Source organism: Monodelphis domestica, chromosome 4, assembly GCF_027887165.1.
Source record: "Monodelphis domestica isolate mMonDom1 chromosome 4, mMonDom1.pri, whole genome shotgun sequence".
Lineage (NCBI taxonomy): Eukaryota > Metazoa > Chordata > Mammalia > Didelphimorphia > Didelphidae > Monodelphis > Monodelphis domestica.
This window is the reverse complement of record NC_077230.1, coordinates 64,731,283-64,753,245: the sequence shown is the minus strand read 5'-3', so window position 1 is coordinate 64,753,245 and position 21,963 is coordinate 64,731,283. Positions and strand designations below refer to the sequence as shown.

Here is a 21,963-nt window from a genome sequence, read left to right as displayed (position 1 = left end):
AAGATCTCTTGCTCCCTCTACAGAAGGTGGTCAAAAATTGCAGATTTTCTAGAATATAGAAGTAGATACTAAAAAATTGGTTTTAATCTTATTTTCCTGTGCTTTACTTGATCATAGTATATATTCAGGTTAAGTTTCAGTTGTTTTATTCATTTCTAATAATTTCCTTTAGTCAACAAATTAAAGATTTAAATAATTATGCTTTATGAAAATAATGGAAATGAGGATCTCAAATAAAATTCTCTCTGCTGCTCTAGTTTCAGTTTATGTTTCATGCTTTAGTCACTTTTTTCCATAATTACATGTAGAAGAGAAAATAATATATCCTTAAAACAAATTGATTGTCCCCTAAATATGAAATTTTACCCTAAGAAGATTGGCTCTTTCATTAACTTTTTTAAAAACATAATTTGAATTTTCCCCATTTTTGTTATTTTATTTACCCATTTCAAGTTAAAATATTTACTTTGTCATTGAATAATTTATTGAAGATGCATTTACCTTTTCTGAATACACCAAGATTTTGTTTGATTTGACAGCACTAGTTCTTATTCTTCCATTTAAAATAATAAATATAAGGATTTTTCCCCCTATTGAATCTTGGCCAAAAGAATAAAAAATCTGATTTATTTTTTATTAATTTTATGAGGCAGCTCTTTTGATGTTATCCTATAATTGAAAGATGAATGAGTGACAGAGTAATTTATATGGTTTGCATGCATCACATCAAACTTGACTATCCTCAAGTCAAGCAAATTGTAGACTGGAATTTTTGTTTTTAATAGGTGTCCTATTCCTTTAACAAATAGTCTGTCAGAAAAAATAAAAGAAAATGTTGAGGAAGAAGATGATGACTACAAGATTCCTTCATCTCATCCTGTCTCCCTGAGCTTACAACCACCCCATTGTCATAGTATAAAGCCTCCTTTACGGTAAGAATATATACAACTTTTGTCAACTTAAATCTTCATAGACATTACTTCTTTTGTTCATGTTTTTATGTGTTTTTTATCATTTACATTTAATTAGAAACAGTTGAATTCTTGGGCTTACTTGTATCTTCCTTTATGCCTCCTATTTTCTACCCTTATTCCAGAGTGAACGAAAAGATGTGAACTCATTAATCAGGAAGCCATTACACTAAATTAGTTAACTGGTGGGTATAATGGAACATTGTGTTCCATAAAAAAAATATCTTCCACTTTAATATGATTCTGCTCATGTAGAATACGTGCAATTTCAGTAACTCATTTCAGGGCTTCGTATTTGTTCGGCATACCTTCCTCCACAAGAAGAATGAGTATCTATAGAAATTTTGAAATGATATAAAGAAAGTCATTATGCAAATAAACCTTAACATTATCCTCATTACATATTGGAGAATTTTTATATTCATGTCTTTTCACTTATGAACATAGCTACCTCTATTCATATTTTGAATAAATGAAAGTAAATCATCTAAAAAGTATCTCCCTTTGCTGTTCACAATGCTCGATCACTATCCCTACAGCCTTACAGTTTGCATTAGCTAAATTTTTTCAGGCTTACAGAGATTAGATAATCACATTATGATTCAAATTTTTTTTTCTTTATTCCTTGTGAAATTATGTTATCCTTAGCTTTTGGAGTGGCATCTCCCTTTAGAGTTCAAAACTCTTTCAGAATATATAATAAGTTTAGATAAAGGTTCACAGAGACTTTTGTATCTTTAGGTTGAAAAATGAAACTGAATTAACAAATTGAATTCACTAATAAGCCTCATCCTAATTGTATTCTTCAATTTCTTCTAGTTTTGTCTGCCTTTGTACATAAAAATCGGTTTGGGGGTTTTTCCCCCTTTATAGACACTTGCTTTACCTTCCTAATATTTCTCAGCAGTCTACCATTTACTTTTTAATTTTTTAGTTTTTTAAATTCAATTTTATTTTGTTTTCTGTTCCATATTCTCTCCCTCTTCATACCCTTAACCGACTATTGCAAAGTCAAGAAAAATACAAAACCTATTACAAATATTAAATCACACATATTTCTGTATTAGCCATGCCTTCCCCCAAACCTCTATCATTTACTTTTGAAACCTGACCAATGGATATAAAACAGTTTACAAGAGTAGCATGATAACTTCATTCTCAAATTCTACAAAGTTTCATTGTCCTTTATATGGAATAAATGGAGAAAAAGAAGTGCTTCAAGAAGAGATAACCCCTTTGTGGTGGAGGAGTACAGACCATTTTAAATACTTAAGTGAAAGGACTTCTGAATACAGGATTATTAAGCAATCTGGTGGCCTGAAGCCTTCTATGATAACGATATAACCGAAATTGGTGACCTTAATTTGTTTGGTTTAGGTTCCTTATTGACAAAGCATTTAGTGGCTCTGTAAAAGAGAAAAATTTCCATCACTTAAAAAAAAGAGTCAAGAACAAGTCTCAAATAAAGTTAGATTTTTATTAACTTAACTCTCCTTTGACTCTTCAAATTTTGTAGTAACATTTGGGCATTCTACTCCTTTCCTCCCCCCTCTTTTGGTAATTCCTTGTGGCTAGAATAGGAGGACCATGTGGAAATTACTTAACTTCTCTGGGCCTTAGTTCCTTATCTGTTAAATGAAGGGGCTGGACTAGATGATCCTACAATCCCTTCCAGCTCTAGATCTGTGATCCAATGATTCTCCAGTTATTCCTTAGCTTGAAAACTGGTAGTATATTTTATACTTTAAGTATTTTTAACCCTTTTTGGTAGGATTTTATGTATCCTAAATATGAATTTAAATTGTATCCATCATTATCCTTTGTGTACTATTTGATATTAGTTTTGTGATGGCAATTAGGTGATACTATATAGAGAGCCAAACCCGCAGTTACAGAGACCTGGTTTCAAATTTGGCCTTAGATACTAAGGATTTTTAAAAAAAACAAACAATATATTTGCATCTCCTGAGGGCAGGGACTGTGTCTTTGGCTTTTCTTGTACTCTCAGTGCTTAACACAGTGCCTGGTGCCTAATAGATTCTTAGTGAACATTTATCGACTGATCAAATAATGATGTAATTCATACTTTCAGGCTTGAGAAGGGAAAGTTTCCCCATAAATATAAAACACAAACTATCATGTCAGAATTCTTTTCCCCTTAGTATTTAAGATCCTGTGAGCTGGAAGGGATTAAAAAAAAAGACATCTAATCTGATCCTTAACTGCTACTACCCCACTTCACCATTTTTTTCTATTTTTTAACAGATAAGGAAAGTGAAGTCTAGGGATGTAAGTAATTTGTCCAAGGTCATACAGGTAGTAAGCATCAAAAGAGGAGTGATTAGATTTGTCAGTCTGTGGTTAAAGGGAAACTTGTATTAAAATTTTGACTTACTCCCTATTACCTATAAGGTCTTGTATGAACTTGACCTGACCTTCAGTTTGTTGATCACAGCCCACACACTGATTTTTCTTATGCTTCCATATCAAGTAATTTGCCGAATCTTATCAACTTTACCTCCACAACAACTCTCCTATTTATCCCCTTTTTATTTGTATCAAATACTTTCTCTTGCACTACTACAATAGCCTCCCAAGTGGTTTCCCTTGGTCCTTTCCCCATAACAGTCCATCCTCTACAAAGCTGCCAAATTTATATTGATCATTCACTTGCTAAAAAGCTTTAAGGACTCAATATTGCTTGTAGCCTAAAATAGGAATTCTCTTTGATATTTGAAACCATTTATAATATGACTCCAACCCATCTTTCTGGATTTATTTCCCATCACTTCACCTTATGTGTCCTACATATAGCCATATTGACTAACTTAATATTCTTCATAGACAATATCACCCTCATCCATGTCCTTTCCCAGGCAAGCTATCCCCAGGGCTTGATCTCTGTTTCCTCTTCATTTTTGTTTACCCCTTTCAAGGTCCAACTGAGTTTTCAGTTGTTAGTCTTCATCCCTATCCCTTTTCTCTATATTAATTTAGCAGAGTAAGTATTATTTCTTCACCCCCTCCGCCCCCCCCCCAAAAATACGAGAGCAGGGATTGAATTTTTTTCATGTTGGCTTTTTTGTTCCCAGCATCTAGTACCATCTGCCATATAGTAAGCAGATAATAATCTTCATTGATTTGGATCCCATGTTATATATTTACTCCTTTCTTCACCTTTGCCTCACCTCATTTATTAGTTCCATGATTAAAATTTTTGATATTTTTAATTTAAACTGAAAACTAGTTTTTCCCCATTTTGGAAAAAATGTTTTATATTATAGGAAAAAAATTCAGATTTTTATAATAATTAATAAGCATTTATTAATCTACAGAGTATAAGGCTCCTTTTTTTAAAGCAAGCAAGCAAAGCTATTGACCTATTAAATCATTTGGTTAGATTACAAGTTCTCTGTTCTTTTTAGTTCTTAATAATGATAGAAGGCCTATTGAGACTAAAATAATTTAATTATTATTATTAGCTAAGTTCTATTCTATTGCTATTGCAATCCTTGATTCAGTTAAAGAATAACACTAACTCTTAAAATACTTCTTTCTTTTCATGATTTTTTTTTACCCCTGATTTTTAAAACATGTATAAGTGTCTTCAGATATATTTCCTTTTTCTTTTCCTAGGAAAAGATTTAATTACTCTTTCCTTTCAAATTTTGTTATTGAATATTACACTGGGATTGCCCCTCCATTCATCCTTTTTACCTTCAAATAAATTGGAAATTGGATGTAAATATAGTTTAGAGTCATATCTTTTTTTCTCTAATCCCAGGTCATGTGAAAATGGTCAGTGTATAATGAATGGAATACACAGTTCCTCATCCGAGCTGAAGAAATCAAACCCCCCTGAATTAGGTATATATATAAAGGGTGGGTATATGAATATTTCCTATCTATATTTAGCATCGTAATGATAGAATTGAAAGGCAAAAAAATTATGTATATTTATTGTACTAAAAGCACACTAAGATTTTGTATTATCCTCTAGGAGATGTTTTTGATTCAGCTATTGTTCCAGTGCCAATACCACCTGCCAGACCTCCATCCCGGGACAATCCAAAGCATGATTCTTCACTCAACAGGACGCCCTCTGATTATGATCTTCTCATCCCACCATTAGGTTGAAGACTTTTTTAAAAACAAACATCTTAAAAAAACAAATTGCATATTTTCAGCATCTGAAGTTAGACATATATTAAATTAAAATGTTACTAATCACTCTCCTTTCCTTGGAAGATTGATAGGATTTACAGGTGATGGTGATTCTCAGGCTCACATGGCCATGACAAAAGATGAGCAATCATGTTGACTGTTTAGACAGCCATTAGGCAGTGGGGAAAAATCAATACTAATTTCTCAAAGGGTCATGAGAAATTTCATATTTCTCCTGTTACATAACAGGAGAAATATATATTTACATTTATTTGAAATATAATTAGTAGAATATTTATATTCCTTTGCAGTTTTTGCAAAGTGCTATATATAAAAAAAATTCATAGGATTTTCTTTGCAATTATTTCCTTAATGGTAGAATGCAAATAACTATTGATATTTTAAAACTAATCAGATGTTAATGAATGTGCAGCTGATGTTTACTGTAGTGAGCTCTTTAATGGCCCCTATGTATACCATGAGAAATAGTTTGCTTAATTGTGCAGAATTCTTAAAAAGGTCAAATGGTTTACATCCCTTGCAAGAGGAATATGGGCTAGACCTGAGGGTGCATTGATACAGGGAGGTTCCCAGAAGGACTATTCTACCAGTGCTAAGTTGGTGCTTTGTTGGCAAACTTCAAATCTTAGGGTCCCCTAGAAAGTTATCTGTTTCATTGATCTGAGGAGAGTCACATAGGTAGTATGTCACGTGTGGGGCTTGAATTCAGGTCTCCTAGGATCCAGGACCCTGTTCTCTTTTATACCATATTGCCTCTGATTTATTTCCCTATTACCTTAACAATTGGTAGATATACATAAAGTATGTGAAACACCAATCTCATTTCAGATTAGAAACTGATTTTGTACATGTTTTTAAAAGAGTAATAAAACACATACTCATGGCAACAAAGTATTATAGTAGATATCAAAATAGGTCCTGAGTTAGGAAGATTTGAATTAAAATCTGGCTTCAGATACTAACAAGCTGTATAACCCTTTCCAAGTCACTTAGTCCTGTTTACTTCATCTACAAAATGGAGATATTAATATCACCTTTCTTCCTGAGTGGTTCTGACAGTGAAATGAAATAATATTTGTAAAACAGTCAACATAGTACCTAGTATGTTGCACATGCTATATAGATGTTTATTCTCCTCCTCCCCTTCCCCAATGCTGGCACATAGTAGGTGGTTAATAAATATTTATTTCCTTCCTTCATTTATTCTTTATTAATCATTGACTTGCCCCGTGATGGTAGGCAACTCACTCATCACCCTGGTATCTTAAGAATATTAAAAAATAATAATAATTCTTTCTGCTACTTAACTCAGAGTTGTTAACAGAACAAAGAACTTCATACTTTTGAACTTCTTGGAAAGTTGTATTTAAGAAGAGGGTATGGCTGTTCTTCAACATGATGCCATTCCTTATATCAACTTCAGTTTAAAATAATTTGTTAAGGAATCATTTTAATTTGTTTTTCAACTTGCACTTAGAGGAATTTTGAAATCATTGCCTCTGCTGCTTCTGATTCTGCTACTTCCTGGCCAATGAGCTCAAAGGCCAGCTATGCCAGCAGTGAGAAGTAATAAGTAGAAGGAAGAAAATTGGGGGGAGGGGTTATGAACATTTAAAGCATTAAAGGAGTAGGTCTGAGAACCTTTAGCCATTGGTAGGATTTGAAATAGAAGCAGTCTATGCAGGCTGTCTCAAGCTACTCAGAAGAAAGCATAGTGGATAGTGAATCACTGGATTTAGAGCTCTGGGTTCCGATTCTGTCTTATAGAATTATCATATTAATAAAGATAAAGACTTATCTTAATAAAGTAGGTAATACTAAAAAAACCAAGTATCTTGGTCTCTGGGTCTCAGTTTCCTTAGCTTTACAATGAGATAGACTCACCCTCTGTTACCTTTTTGAGCTCTAGGTCCCTGCTCCTATGAGACACAGTTATACAAAAGATAAAGTGACTAGGTCATCTATTACATTTCTATTGGAGTTTTGTTCTTCTGTATCTATTCACTCTTTCAAAGAGAAGCAAATCTGAGAACCTTTGGAAACCCTCTGTATCAGATTTGTATCCAGATAGATATATCCATAGATATAGACATGTATCTAGACTCATTTTTAACAGTATTTTTGACTGATTGAAATGAAACTGTAATTTTATAGTGGAGAAAGCTGCAAAATAAAACATCCCCATTCACTCGAGCCCATCCACATGTAAAGAAAACCTTATACTAATGCAGTGTCAATTACAGCCCTATAGAATGCTATTAGGTGGATAATGTTTTAGTGAACTTTCATTATAAATTAATATATAGGGATATGTATTATCTCACCATTTAGGGAATTCCTTATTTCATTAATGGGAGTTCTCCATCCATCAATGTAGATTGTTACTTTCTGTTCATTACAAGACAGAATTGATAAGCTATTTTGATTAAACAAAAATTATCAGTAATTGGCCACCTCCCTGTTGATGAATGATTCAAAACATCCCTAAGATGGTTCCCAGACAACTCACATTCAGTAACAACTTGGTAGCAGAAAGTCTTTACTACTCTTTAGACCCTGTCAAAATCTGGTCACTGGGTCCTCTCCCTGTCAAGATTAAGTATTGGAATAGGATTTGGGGTAGAATATCTGTATTTATAAATTTAGCTGTTATAGCAAGTTATCTACAAATCTCTGCATATAATTTTTGTATATATAGAACCATTTATAAAGGATTTATATTTTTATGAAAGTGTGATAAAATACATGTGTGTATTTATATATGTCTATTTCTAGCTACATCTATAGATATAGATGTAGCAATATATAGCAGTTTTCTACTTAGCCTACATGAAGATATAGGGGAACTTTTTTTCTTTAAAAAGTATTTTTTTAATGAAATCATCAGTGCTTTAGATAAATTTGTAGTTTGTTTTTGTAGTATCTAAGTATCAGTTATGATTCCTGGAGTCACATGAAAGAGAATGCCTCCAAAACTTAACTGCTCTTTCGTTAGAAGAATTACCATTTCATTAGCATGTGTCCCTATTTTAGGATACATCTTAAAAGTGTTTTGGCTATAATTTGAGTAAAATAAAACAGCCTACAAAGAACAAATCCCATTAAATTATCCCAAAGGGATGGTTGACATTCTTTTTTTGTACAAAACTGCATCACTAGTGAACAGAGTAGCAGTGGCAGCAGTATATTGGGGTGGGGTGCCATTTTTGTCACTCAGACTTTGTTGTAGGAAGATTTGAGTTGTAATAACTTGTCTGAACTCTACTTATTCATATTTTAAATTTTGTAGCTACATGCTACAAATTTCACAAATTGAAAAATTGCATAAGCTGCAAAAATTCACCTCAGAAATGAAAAGAATGTATTAGAATTAGAGCTCAGTCACTTAGTGTGTTTAGCACAAACTCATACATACAAACACAGTTCCTGGACAAGCAACCAGACTTAAAGATTCTATTATCAGAATCAGTGAACTGCTAGATAAATCTTGGAAATGAAAGACTCAGTAAGCTGCAAGAGAAAATCAATCGTAACTTTTGCTTGATACTGTGTTTTTCTTAATAAACTTGGACTCATGGTACTGAATTTTCTCTGAATGCAGGTGAAGATGCTTTTGATGTCCTCCCCCCTTCACTTCCACCACCCCCGCCTCCTGCCAGGCTTAGTCTTATTGAACATACAAAACCTCCTGGCTCTGGGAGCCGGCCATCCTCAGGACATGAGCTCTTTCTTCCTCCTTCAGGTAAGAAGAGAATTACATCCAACTCTTTAACTGAGGGCAAGAATTGGTCTTTCATCTGAGATGATAGGTATCAATTATTAATAATTTGCTTGTGTCTAGCTATCAGAAAAAAATCTACAAGTCTGCTTTTTGAAACAAAAGAAACAAAAAAGTGGAAAGAAGGCAAGAATTAGAATCTTGGAATTTTAGAGCTAGAAAAGACCTTTACAGATCTCATCTGACCTCTCACTTGACAGATGAGATTAAGTGGAGTACTCCAATTTACACCACTAATGTGGGGTAAAATATTATCTTTTGAACTTCTCAGTCTCTTTATTTACCATTTATAAACAAGGATAATTTTTAGATTTTTGAGTAATTAGTTATTCTTTCAACTAGTAGATACTAATAAGTACTAAAATTTTTATTGTGTTAAGGAATGTTTATGCTGTTTTTAACAAAAGATTGTAGAATTTCTCAATGATTTTTTAATATTTTATTTTCCTAATTATATGTAATAATTTTAAATTTTCTTTTTTTAAAAACCCTTACCTTCCATCTTAGAATCAATACTGTGTATTGGTTCTAAGGAAGAATAGCAATAAGGGCTAGGCAGTGGGAGTTAAGCCCAGGTTTACAACTAGGAAATGTCTGAGTCCAGATTTGAACCTATGATCTCCTGTCTCTAGGCCTGGCTGTCAATCCACTGAGCCACCTTCCCCTCAATCCACCTTCCCCTCATTAAGTGACTCTTTAAAGCAAAATGAATGTAGTGTATTTTGTTTTCAAATTATATACTCCCATCAACAAGTATATAGACTAACATTATTCATGTTGGGTTACACACATAGGTGCTTGAGTGTGCACACCCACACACATATCTAAAACCAATCATATAAAGCTATGAAAACTGGCAGTTATATGCTAATGTTTTAGAGCAAGGGTACCTTAAAATAAGGTCTGTTGTACTTAAGTGATTTCCCTTAGCAGACTGTCATTCTCACTAAGAATTTCTTTGTCTTGTTTTTTTTAACTTGATATTATAATTGAAAAAGTATGAGCAAATTTGTTGGAAAGGTTACTCAAGCACTGTGACATTTACTGCCACTTCATATTTTCATGTTACCATTTAATCTTCCAAATTGGATTAGTTCCCTGCTTAACAAAATGACCTGCAATTTGAACATATTGCCACAAAGTGGTGGTAGTGTTCTGCTTCAGCTGTTTAATTTAAACAGTTTGGCTAAAATTAGCATCATTTTTCATATTTTCTGTTTTTCTATATCAAAAAGTTATTACATTAAACCCTCCCCATAACAAACTGTTAAAAAAGATGTTCACTGATGCTTGTTTTTGTATCATTGTTCTTTTATGTTACTGTTACTTCCTTATAAGCTGCTTTGACTAATAGAGTATACTTTATAACAAAGAGATTTAAGCAGAGCACACTGCCTTATTGACCACTGAATGCTTCATTCCATAACTCACCACCGCTCTTCTGAGAAGAGGACGTATGTTTGTTTCAACACCAAACCTTTGGAGTCAAGATTAGTAATTGCATCATTATGAATTGTGACATCTTTTCCTTTTAGCCATTTTTATGGTCTTTTGGTATATGAGTCTCCTGAATCTCCTCACTTTATGCTATATCAATTGAAGTAAATTTTCTCAAGTTTCTCTGAATTCCTCTCATTCAGTATCTTTTGATGTTACAATAATATTCCATCAGATTCATACTCCATAGTTATATCCTCCCTCCCCAAATGATGGGCTCATATTTTGTGTCCAGTTTTTTAAATTTCCTTCTCCAGTTCATTTTGTAGATGAGGAAGCTGAGGCAGACAGAGTTAAGTGACTTGTCCAGGGTCACACAGAGTCAGTTAAATGCCTGAGTTCAGGATTTGAACTCATAAAGATGAGTTTGCCTGACTCCAGGCCCAGCACTATCCACTGCTCCACCTAGCCACCCAGGCATTTTTTGACTGAACCTTCTCAAAAAATAAGTAGTAAGGTACAGACTCATATTTTGCTCAGTATACCTTTATTTCAGTCAATTTATTGAGCACTAATATTTTGTACTCAGCCCTACATTTTAACTTTTTTTAAAGCAATTCATTCTGAATATAAGTTGGTGCTCAAATGCTCCTGGGACTTTTAATTTTAGAACTCAGTTGGCACCAAACATCCCTACTTCTTTCATTGTGGATTATCTCTCAGCTACTGGCTATGACTTAATATCTTAACCATGGAAGGGAACTTCATTTTGCTTAAGTGATTTGAGCTGATTAGAGGAAAAACATTAGCTTGTAATTAAAAAACTAGCTCTTAAAGTTCCTGCTTCTTTTTTGTAGTTGTAAAACATAAAGGGAAAGGAAAAAAATAAGTAGGGGCATACAATGCTACTAGTAACATTCAGGACATACATTTTTTTCCCCTAGTCAGATGGGAAAGAACAAGGTCAATTTTTTAAATGTTTAATTCCTCTTACCCAAAACTAGTGGTTCAGTCTAAATACCTTCATTCAGCAAATATTTATCTGTCACCTTCTGTTGGATTGGCCAAATGTCAGGTCTGGTAGCTGCATATTACAGATTAGGGCTGGGTGAAGTCTTTGGTTTGAGCCAGGTACAGTTGAATAATTAGAATTACTTACTTTTAAAACTGTCTTTGTTTTTGAGATTTCCATTTTTTCTATAAGATTTTAATATTTCATGCTATTTTGTTTTATATGTTTTTAGCTCACCATCCATTCTAATTCATTATAAAAGTCCATTAAGTATGAAGAATCAAGAACTAAGGGTCAAAGGCATGTGGATAGTAGCCTTGGAATAAAAAGACCTGTGCTCAAGGCTTTGACTTCCACTTAACTTCCATGTGACCTTGGCAAAATTTAAGTGCATTTTATCATATGGTCACCTTTACTTTCCCCTTCTCTATTATTTTCTTTTCTTACTCTAGCACCTTCCTTATTGAAATGTTTTTAATACAATGTAAAACCATAACAGCACATGATGCAAATTGGAGCTAGAGGTATTCTTCACATAATCAGAGCATTTTTTCATAATAATCTTTCATTAGTCAATAACTTTTCCCAATAATGCTAATTTTGACATGCATTGTCATTATATTCTTTCACAATCTCATTTATAATTTTAAATATAATTCTGTTATGTAGTTTTTTCCTCTTTTAAAACTTAAAGTTTCACCATTTTACTAAGTTTAGGTTTTTATTTTTATATTAATTTTTTTACCCAATTACACATTATCACAAATTTCCACACAAATTTTCCTAAGTTACATGATTGAATTTCTCTCCCGTCCCCCTCCTGGTGCTGATAGGCAATCTGATCTCAATTATACATGTGTTATCATGCAAAACATTTCCATACTATTCATTTTTGTGAGTAATCTTATAAAACCAAAACCCCAAAACATATTTGGATTTTAAATCCAAGTTGTTCTTACCCTGCTTGCAGTCCCCGATTTTCTCAAGAATGTTCTTCAAGGATCTCTATAGCAGAGGGATAGTTATATTCCTTTCGAAGGAAAGGAAGGAGAGGGGACAGATAGGGAGATGTTAGGGGGGAGAAAGAATGAAGAAGAGAGCAAGGTAATATATTAATTGACTGGACACTTCAGCCCAAGCAATGGCCTCTCCTGTGTCATCTCTTCCCATATTTGACCACAAGTACTATTACCATCTTATCTCCCACTCCCCTAAGCAACATTCATTAGAAAGTACATGAGTAATATTGTTCTGCTTTAAGAGTCTAGTGCATGTATTACATTGTGTTAAAGATGGAAATTGTTTCAATTTTGTTTTGCTTCCAGATTGTTAATTTGAAAATAATATTTTAATAATCCTTGCTGCCTTTTAGCCAATCCATAATAGTAAGATAATATGTTATGACAGATAGACAGTAGAACCTGAATTTGAATCCCACTCTGCCACTTAACATAGCTCTTCGGGTACATAAAGGTTTCTCCCTCCCCCCTCCTAGAGCCCCCAATTTCCCTATTTTTAAAATGAAGATAGTAATACGCATAGGCTTACAGAGTCAAAGTAGAAAATGTATGCAAAATACTTGCTTTGTAAATATTACTACACTAAATGTATGGTCTTGCTATTAGCTGGCAATTGGGTAATAGCAGGCTCAACTCTCTTACCGAATGAGTCATATATCTGTTGTTCTCCTTTAAGCTCTGCATATTAAATACTTGGCAGTAGTATATACTCCTTCAGCACAAGGCTTAATTTACTTGGGATATGGACAGCCCTGACAGCAAGATATAAAGCAGTTCTTGCTTCTAGAAATGGGTTTTATGTGGAACTCTTAGAAAAATTGTGTGGTGGGGTTAAATCAACATCATTTATCAGATTATTTCAAAATTCTAAGACAGCACTTTTGATATTTGGTAAGATGGAATTTGTAAATACTGTGATCTAATTTGTTTATTTGTATGACTCCTACATCTTCAAATTTTGAAATAAGCAATGTTAATACTTTGTCCAAAGACAGAATTGGTAGCCTAGGAAGAATAGAATGCTCTTAACTTTTATTCTCATTTATCTCTGAATTGCATATAGTTGATGACAGAGTAGAAAATCACTTTGGGGTATGAGCTCAAACTTCCTAAATAGAAAAAGCTTCTTTTTGGGGTAACTGATATTTTATTTTCAGTAAGGAAACTAGAGAATGAATGAATTTAGATATTCTTACAGAGATCACAGATACCTCACATAAGTTCAAAAGAGTTCTATATTAAAGGTGAGCTTACAGGACTTCTTGAAAACACATTTTTAATTTTTAGTGACATTTTCTTTATGTAGTTGAAAGTAATAAAACTGAGAGGCAGAATGGAGTCATAGATAGGACCCTGGGCTTTGAATCAGGATGCCTGGGGGCTAATGTCATTTCTGCTGATGACTAGCAGAGTTTGAGTAAAGCATTTCTCCTCCCTGGTTATTATTTCTCTTCTTTGTAAAGTGAGGGGATTGAATTAGATTATTTCTGAGGTCTTTCCCTACGCTAAAAATCAATGAAATCTAGAATGATTCATAAAATGCAACAATTCAGACTAATCTTCCCTTCCACATTGCCCCCGACCCTAACCACCACAGTTAGACATAATCATATTTTATATAATATTCAAGACTTTGCAGGAAAAATATCAAAATTTCTAATAAATTACCTTATATGTAAGTATGAGGGAGCCTGAGCCCATTACCCAGACTTAACAGCTCAATACCAAGTTATAATGCTAGATTTTAAAAGTTTCATTTTACTTATATGGGTATTATGGCTAATTAACAGAAATCAAATATATGTATTTCCCATCAATAGTCAATATTGAGAATATCTCCTGAGGGAGAAATAAATCTGAGATTATATTGATAGCTTGGAGAATAGTGTTTATTTCTATTTCTAAATTAGTTTTCTTATTGGTTTTTAAGCCTAGACTAATTGGCTTATGAAAAAGGCATAAGGTTTTTGATAATTTTAAGGGTGTGTATGAGAGATGATAGTAAATAAAATTGATTATTTCCATTGTTTTTTATTGAAATGTTGTATTTATTTTAAAGATCCCTTTTTTGATCCATCAAATGGTTTAGTACCTATGCCTCCTGCTCGAAGATTAGCAAGTGAAAATGTCAAAACGAATAGGACATCCCAAGACTATGATCAGCTTCCTTCATCTTCAGGTGAGTTGCTTACAAGTGTAATAACTTCATTTTTTATAGAGCTTTTTTCATTATCATCCTTGATGTTTTGTCAGTGGACTATCTTTGCCAGGTGCAGAGAGGGGTTATCAGCACCCATCGCATCATGGAGATGAATTTTTCAGCAACTTATTTTTATATTGCTTTTAGCTCTGGGAAGCCATTTATGAAGTTATCAAGCTCTGAGCTGATGTAATGATAATCTAATGCATTAGAAGAAGCCACCTATACCAGTGTAATCACAGATCTTTGCAGTGCTGAAATATTTTTGCTTTTCAGAGTATTTTGAACTCCATTATATAATTTGAATAGAAGATATTCTCAACCTCTGACCAAGATTTGAAAGCCATTTGGGGGTGATGATTATTAAATGTCAAAATGAGGAAAGTTTAAGATTCTGAAGTCCTCTATACTGTATACTGAAAAGAGCAATGAATTATAGTCAAAAGATTCACATCTCTGAATCTCACATGTGCTACTTACAATCTTTGTAATTTTGAGACTCTTAAAGAGGTTTAACATGTTTCCTTTTCAGTAAAGTGAAAAAAATTTCAAAGTAATTTCTATCTCCCTGAGTTCAATGAGATTAGCATGTGGGAAAAGGAATTAAATATAAGAATAATACTTTGTGAGATCACACTTTTAGAACTAAAAGGAACAACCCTGGGAAATACTCTAGTCCATCACTTTTATTTTACAGATGAGGAAACTGAGGCACACAGCTAGTAAGATACATAAAACAAATCACAAGCAAAGTTTGGGCTTGAACCTATTAACTATTTTTCTAATGCTTTTTCCACTACCTCAAACCATGGGGTACAAATATTATGGGCTGATTCGATGAATAGAGATGCTGTAGGGTTTAGAAATAGAAGCTTAAAAGCTCAGAAACGTGGGTAGCAGAGTGGCCTAAGGATTGGAGGTCCTGGTTTCAAATCTGTCTTCAGACCCTGTCTAACTGTGTGATCCTGTGCAAGTCAGTAAACCCCATTTGCCTAGCCCTTTCCCTTCTGTTTTAGAGTTATTGCTAAAATAGAAAATAAGGGTTTAAAAAAAATAAAGCTCAGGAATATAATTTTCTTAGAAATCTGTTCAGGAAATTATGCAAATACTATTGTAATCACCTCAAACGTCATCTAATTCAACTCATATCTGAACAATAATCACCTCTACAGAATCTACAGGTAGACCAGAACCTGTGTACTGAGGCAGTTGGTGTCTCTTTGAGATAGTTCTAATAGGAATTTTTCTTCGCAGTCAGACTAAATCTTATCTTCTTATCTCTAATTACAATCTCTTGTTCTTATTTCTGCCCTGCTGTTCTGCCCTGTCTAACCACACAATAGCTCTAAGCCCTCTTCCCTTAGACAGCCCAACGTTGTAATTAGAGTTTAATCTACCTGCTGAGACCATGGAACATCCATAACTCTCTCCATGATGGAGCATTGACAACTTATGATAAGTAGTTATCTTGTGGAAAGTGAGGAGTAACATCTGGCTAAACCAAATCTGTTTAATTTGTGCTTCTCCTTTCTTAGTGGGAGAGTAGTGAAATGACTTAGAATTTAGTCACAAAAGCATTCTATGAATTATTCATTCATGTAGCATTATCCACATATGGGCGAAGATTGTACTTTTCCCAGTGGATGTAATCACCTTTTGGGTAAGGACTACACCTTTGTACATCATAAGTTTTCAATAAATATTACAATGAACACCAGCTATTTAGTTAAAAAATTGTATATTATTCTATTAAATTCAAAATCATACACTTAAATTTTTAAAAATTCAATGATCTAGCTGATTTGTAGTTGTTTCTTTGTCCATGTTTATAGCTATTATAATTACAGGAAAACTAGCAATTTTTATAGCTCAAGACATCCTTCATACTTTTCCATTCCAAAAATCCTGAAGTCCTTCCAGATTTCATTGTAATATTTCTATTAAAACATCCTTTTAAGTTGTAAGGACATAGTGTCTATAGCACTATTTGGTAGCTTTTGATGTTGTATTTGGCTAATTTTGAATTTGAAAAGTTTTAGAGGTGTTAAAAATGTTGTTCTGAGTTACACAGATTATCCATTGCCAAGCCTGACAATTGCAAATATGAATATTTATTTGCTTTAGAAATTCCTGGGTACGTTTCATTCCCTTGAAATTCCCTTCACTAGAAATAGTAATCTGTAAGCTAATATAAAATTGACTGCCTAGTCTCTATTTTTTGTTTTGTTTTTTTGAGAGCTATTACAAAGAACATGTAATATTAATCTTGATTTATAATGGAAATGAAAAACAACTGTCCAGTAAGATGAGTTGTAGTACGTTCATTAAGACAAGGGGAATAAATGAATCTTTATGCCAATTTTTAGGCAAGATTGTATGATTTAACTATTGTCAAAATAAAAATGAGACTGTAAAACTAATAAAGCAATGGATTAATTATTGATTATAAACTGATTTTAAGATACTCCGCTTGCTGTGCTAACAAAGTATCTTCAGCTTATATCAGTGAAGTGAAGTTCATAAGTGAACTTCTCTTCAGGGCCAGTTGCAAGGACGCTAATGAGATTCTGATTATAAAAAAAAATAAAATATTTATTAAAATATAAGGATAAAAAGGATTTCTAATTCTAAGGGATTCTAACTCCACCCAGATAAACTCCCTGGTTCATCAAGGAACCATGTCTTCTTTGTTCACAGCCTACACTAATCCTTCCTAATCTGAATAACCCAAATTTTCCCTATTCTACAATAAACTAACACTATTATCCTTATAATGCTTAACTTCACCTCAAAGTTATAAAAATAACAAAGGCTATCTGGTTGAGTCTCAACAAGAATCAGGTTAGGAGGGAGAGAGAGAGAGAAAGAGAGAGAGAGAGAGAGAGAGAGAGAGAGAGAGAGAGAGAGAGAGAGAGAGAGGTAGAGAGTGAGTCATTCTAATTATTTTATGTAAATAATACTTGGGGTGGGCACATCCATTATAGCACTCAGAAGGACTGTGAGTAAGTTCTCCTTCTCTAGGCTAGCTCACTTATGCTAACTTATTCTGTAGCTGATTGAGATTTCTAGGACTCTGTTTACATTCAGATTCTCTAAAAGCCCCAAGGAGTAGCCCTCTACAGGGGTAATATACCTCCTCTACTCAGCACTTTTTGAGCCCCCCACTGAGCTATTTCTATTTACACAGTAAGGAACTCAAAAGGAGACTTTTAAGTCTTAAAAACAACAATTTATTTAGTAATAAATGCAAAGGAAATAATATCATAGACATTTCTGTTAAAGCAAATGCATAAGTAGTATAAAAAACAATTCATACATAAGGCACAGTCTTCCACCTTTGTATCTGTAGGGCAGTGGGCACATGCAGAAACTTGTCAATAAAATCCAAGATTAAAAATGTCAAGGAGGAACATACTACTCTGGAACTGAAGACTTTGGTGTCTTAGTAATTTTCCCTGTACTATAATAAACTGTGCTATTTATTATAGATTTTAATAAACCAGTGGAAAGATTGAGTTTGTCTTCCAAATTAGTTCTTTTCTTATGAAACACTGAGACTGGATGCTTATGTACCTTTGAGATTCTAATAGCTCTTATTTGCTGAGACTAATATGTTTTTATTCTTTCCTTTTGGAGATGATGGGATGAGAATTTGGGTGTGATTGCTGTACCTTTCAAATGCAATTTCTTCTTTTATAGTTCCTTAAATAAATAATAATGACTCTTTTATATAGTGCTTATCTGTGAAAGAACTTTTTCTGAAGGATTCAAAAATGTTTTGCAATTTAATTCGTAAAATCTTTGCTCTTTTCTCCACATCCAAAGAATCTGTGTGCTTTATGATTTGTGTATACATGCATTGACATGCACAATAAAGCCTTAACACAATTTTCCATAGTTTTTCTTGTTAAAAGTTCTTAGAAAACATTATTCTTATCACTGAATTCTATTACAAGGAAATTTTAAGTTAGGAATACACAAAAAGAATTTTATTCCTAGACGCATGTACTTTTGCATTTAGTAGTCCTTTGTATACCACATTTTTAATTGTTTGAAAAAAGCTGAGTACATTATACTTTTTAAGCTTACTATCATATTCTAAGAAAATTCCAATTTATAATTAAAATTCAGTACAAAGTAACATCCTGTAGTATAAGTCCTTCCACATCTAACTTGGAATAAACATTTTCCTATTTGGAGATCAGGCAAACCTGTGCTATCAGTGGTATAGGGAACTCTCTCTACAAAGCAGATCACACTTTTTCCATAATGTTCAAGAATGATGGACAATGTGGTGGGCATGTCTGGAAGGTAGAAAAAAGGCTTTACAGAGAGCAAGAAGTCAAATGACTTGTCCAGCATTTCAGTGCCCTTATATGTCCCAGTTTTTGTTTCTGGGCCAAGATCTTTGTCCTCAGTGCCATTGTGCCAGTGTCTTTATTTATTTATTTATCCTTTAGTAGTATAGGAAATATTTCCCTATTTTATTTCAATAGAGATCAAATGAATTTGATATTAGTATCAAATGTTTCTAACTTATCTCCATTTAATTTGGCAACCTTCGGTGCATTTCACACAAGGGTTGTCAGTTCTACATACTTTTAATGGTAATACTTTTAAGGAAAATGGTGTATTTTATGGTTCTTGACCAAAAAGTAAAAAAATTCAACAGTGTTAGGAAGTGTTAATTTTGTGTTACTAAATTGACACCATAACATTATTCTCTTCCAGACTGCTTCTTTTTAAATTAATAACTTCAGCACTTGTACTATTCAGCACATATTGCTTTTAAATACTGCTTTCATACCTACATATTTTACTTCTGGAACTATGTCTGAAAGTACTCCTAAAATCATATGTTATATCTTCAACTTTAACTATCATAATTTTTCACCATGATGTATATCAGGATTTTAATTTTAATTAAATGAAAACTGCATGCTAAATCATGTCCTCCTATAATTGGAAGGTTGTTTTTATGGTGGTAGTAATTCCAATTTATTGATAAATTAGTTCTAGAATTAACTGATCTATCTTATAGTAGAATTCAGGAAAGTATAGCAATAGGCATATAGGGTCCCTTATATCCTTAAACCAGTTAAATTTGCATCCCATTTTTACCCTCCTATTCTATTCAAATAGCTTTACAGTTTGGATTTATTACAAAATTCCTCCCTACCCCGACTTTTTTAGTTTATCAAAGAGAGCATTTAACCAAGGCTAAGAATTCCTTGTTTACGATACAGACTTTACCTTTGTTTTATTATTTAAACAGTCAAGCACTTCATCCTATGTATGTCTTATATGTAGAACCTTACATATATATATATATATATGGTTCTCTTTTTTACCATAAGTTATTAAAATGAGAATAGCTTGTTGGTACAGTGAATAGAGTGCCAGACCTGAAATGAGAAAGTATCATCATATTGAATTCAAATCTGGCCTCACACTTATTAAGCTGTGTGACCCTGGGCAAGTCACTTAACCTTATTTGCAGTGTCTTCATCTATGAAATGAACCAGAGAAGGAAATTGAAAACTACTCCAGTATCTTTGCCAAGAAAACCCAAAATGGGGTCATGAAGAGTGGGACTTGACTAAAATAACCCAACAACAAAGTTAAGATGTCTTTATTTTGTCTTCCAGCCATGTTAATAAAGTTGGAAAAACTTTGAAGTATATTTTATATAATTTTGTTTATTTCTAATTGTCTTTATGTATAATAAATATATATTCAAAATTGAGTATATACTTGAACATATAATGAATATATGTATTTAGAATGCATACTATACCAATATATACATATATTACATTTTATATATTCATATTTAAAATTTGATATACTGTTGTATTTAGTAACATTTCAAAGGAAATTTTAATATAGCAGATCTTAAGTTCCTTTTTTGTTGGTTTTGCTTTAAACACTTACCTTCTGTCTTAGAATCAATATTGATTATTGGTTACACAGGAGAAAAGTTGGAGGGGCAAGATCTTTCTGTTAAGTGACTTGCCCAGGGTCACACACCTAGGAAGTGTCTGAGGCCAGATTTAAATCTGGGGGCCCCTGCCCCCAGACCTGGCTTTCTATCCACTGAGGCACCTATCTGCTCTTTGAATTTTTTTTAATGTGTGGTGCTCCATAAAGAAACGTGTTATTTAACTGTAATGGAACAAAACTTTTCAGAATTTTCTATCAAATTTTCTTGGGCTCATGGTAAATTTTTAACAACCATAGAGAGTCATCATAAGATGACTTGGTGAGTCTATAACATGTTCAGTTCAATACAATAAACATAGCACCCATCATATGTAAGGCACAGATCCAGACTTTGATGACACAAAGACAAAAAAGAAAGTCTTGGCTTCAAGGAACTTATATTCTGCTGAAAGAGTAATATCATTTACACAGAAGAGTTTTTTAAAAAGGGTTGATTTGAGAATGAAAAAGGCACTAACAAGTAGGGGGAAATGGGAAAGGATCTTTATTTTTCTTTCTAGAGATGTGCTTTTTTCTATTCCTTTGCTTCTTACCTTTTTCTCTACATTTAATAATTAAGTTAAAAAAATCCCAACAGTGTACATAATGATATCCACCATGGAAAAAATAGCCTTCCTCTTAGCTGAAGCCTATCAGAAACTTGTTCCTTATGTTACAAGTAATTTTGCTTATAGAGAGATTCTAGCCAGCAGAGTGTTTTTGATGATGAAAATTTTATCGACATCTTCATTTGGCTTCCAGTGTGACTGAAAAAGATACCATTTATTTGAATGTCTAAATATTTTATATTTAAAACAATAACAACCTAATTACTTTTAGAATTAAGTCATACATATCACATGACAAAAGCTCTAGGAAAAATGGATTTGGAGGTGCTTAAAGTTTTCTAAGTCCGTTAACTTGGATGATCATGTGATGTCTCATACTTGAAACTCTTGAAGGGCATTGTTAAAAATTAATTGGTGGGAAGCACTTTATTAGTGGATGTGCTATAATATTAAAGAAATGGACTTTTAGTTTGGTTAGCTGAATACCAGTTTAATTATCAACTCAGAATCCCTGATTCTTAAAGAAATCTTTACATGTCTTCAGATAAACAGTTTTTGCTTATTGATACTGTGCTTGACTGGGAACCTAGTGTAGAATTAGAGGTTTATAGTCAATCATGTTTTCCTCCACCACATGACCTTTAGGAGAATTGGCAGTATTTTTGTTCTAAAGCTTTGGGGTATAGTAATTACCAATACAGATATAAAATAATTTCCCTCTTAATGGTCTGGTCTCCTCAGCACTTATATTGCAGATACAATTAATTAAACCTTACTGCCCTCAACTAAAGAGTCATTAGTGGTAACATC

At 33.1% G+C, this 21,963-nt stretch overlaps 1 protein-coding gene across 5 annotated transcripts in view; it reads left to right on the top strand.

Moving 5' to 3' along the window:
• Positions 1 to 21,963, top strand: part of CBLB (Cbl proto-oncogene B) — a 219,270-nt gene that overhangs the window by 189,160 nt on the left and 8,147 nt on the right. The window contains exons 14-18 of one of the 5 annotated variants that reach the window (XM_007493530.3): positions 810 to 932; positions 4,756 to 4,853; positions 4,972 to 5,103; positions 8,758 to 8,898; positions 14,462 to 14,581. In XM_007493530.3, coding sequence (XP_007493592.1) covers positions 810 to 932; positions 4,756 to 4,853; positions 4,972 to 5,103; positions 8,758 to 8,898; positions 14,462 to 14,581 — 614 coding nt within the window. Of the gene's footprint in view, positions 1 to 785; positions 933 to 4,755; positions 4,854 to 4,971; positions 5,104 to 8,757; positions 8,899 to 14,461; positions 14,582 to 21,963 lie in introns of all 5 variants that reach the window. The other 4 variants (XM_007493529.3, XM_007493528.3, XM_007493531.3 and 1 more) reach the window with 4 other exon arrangements.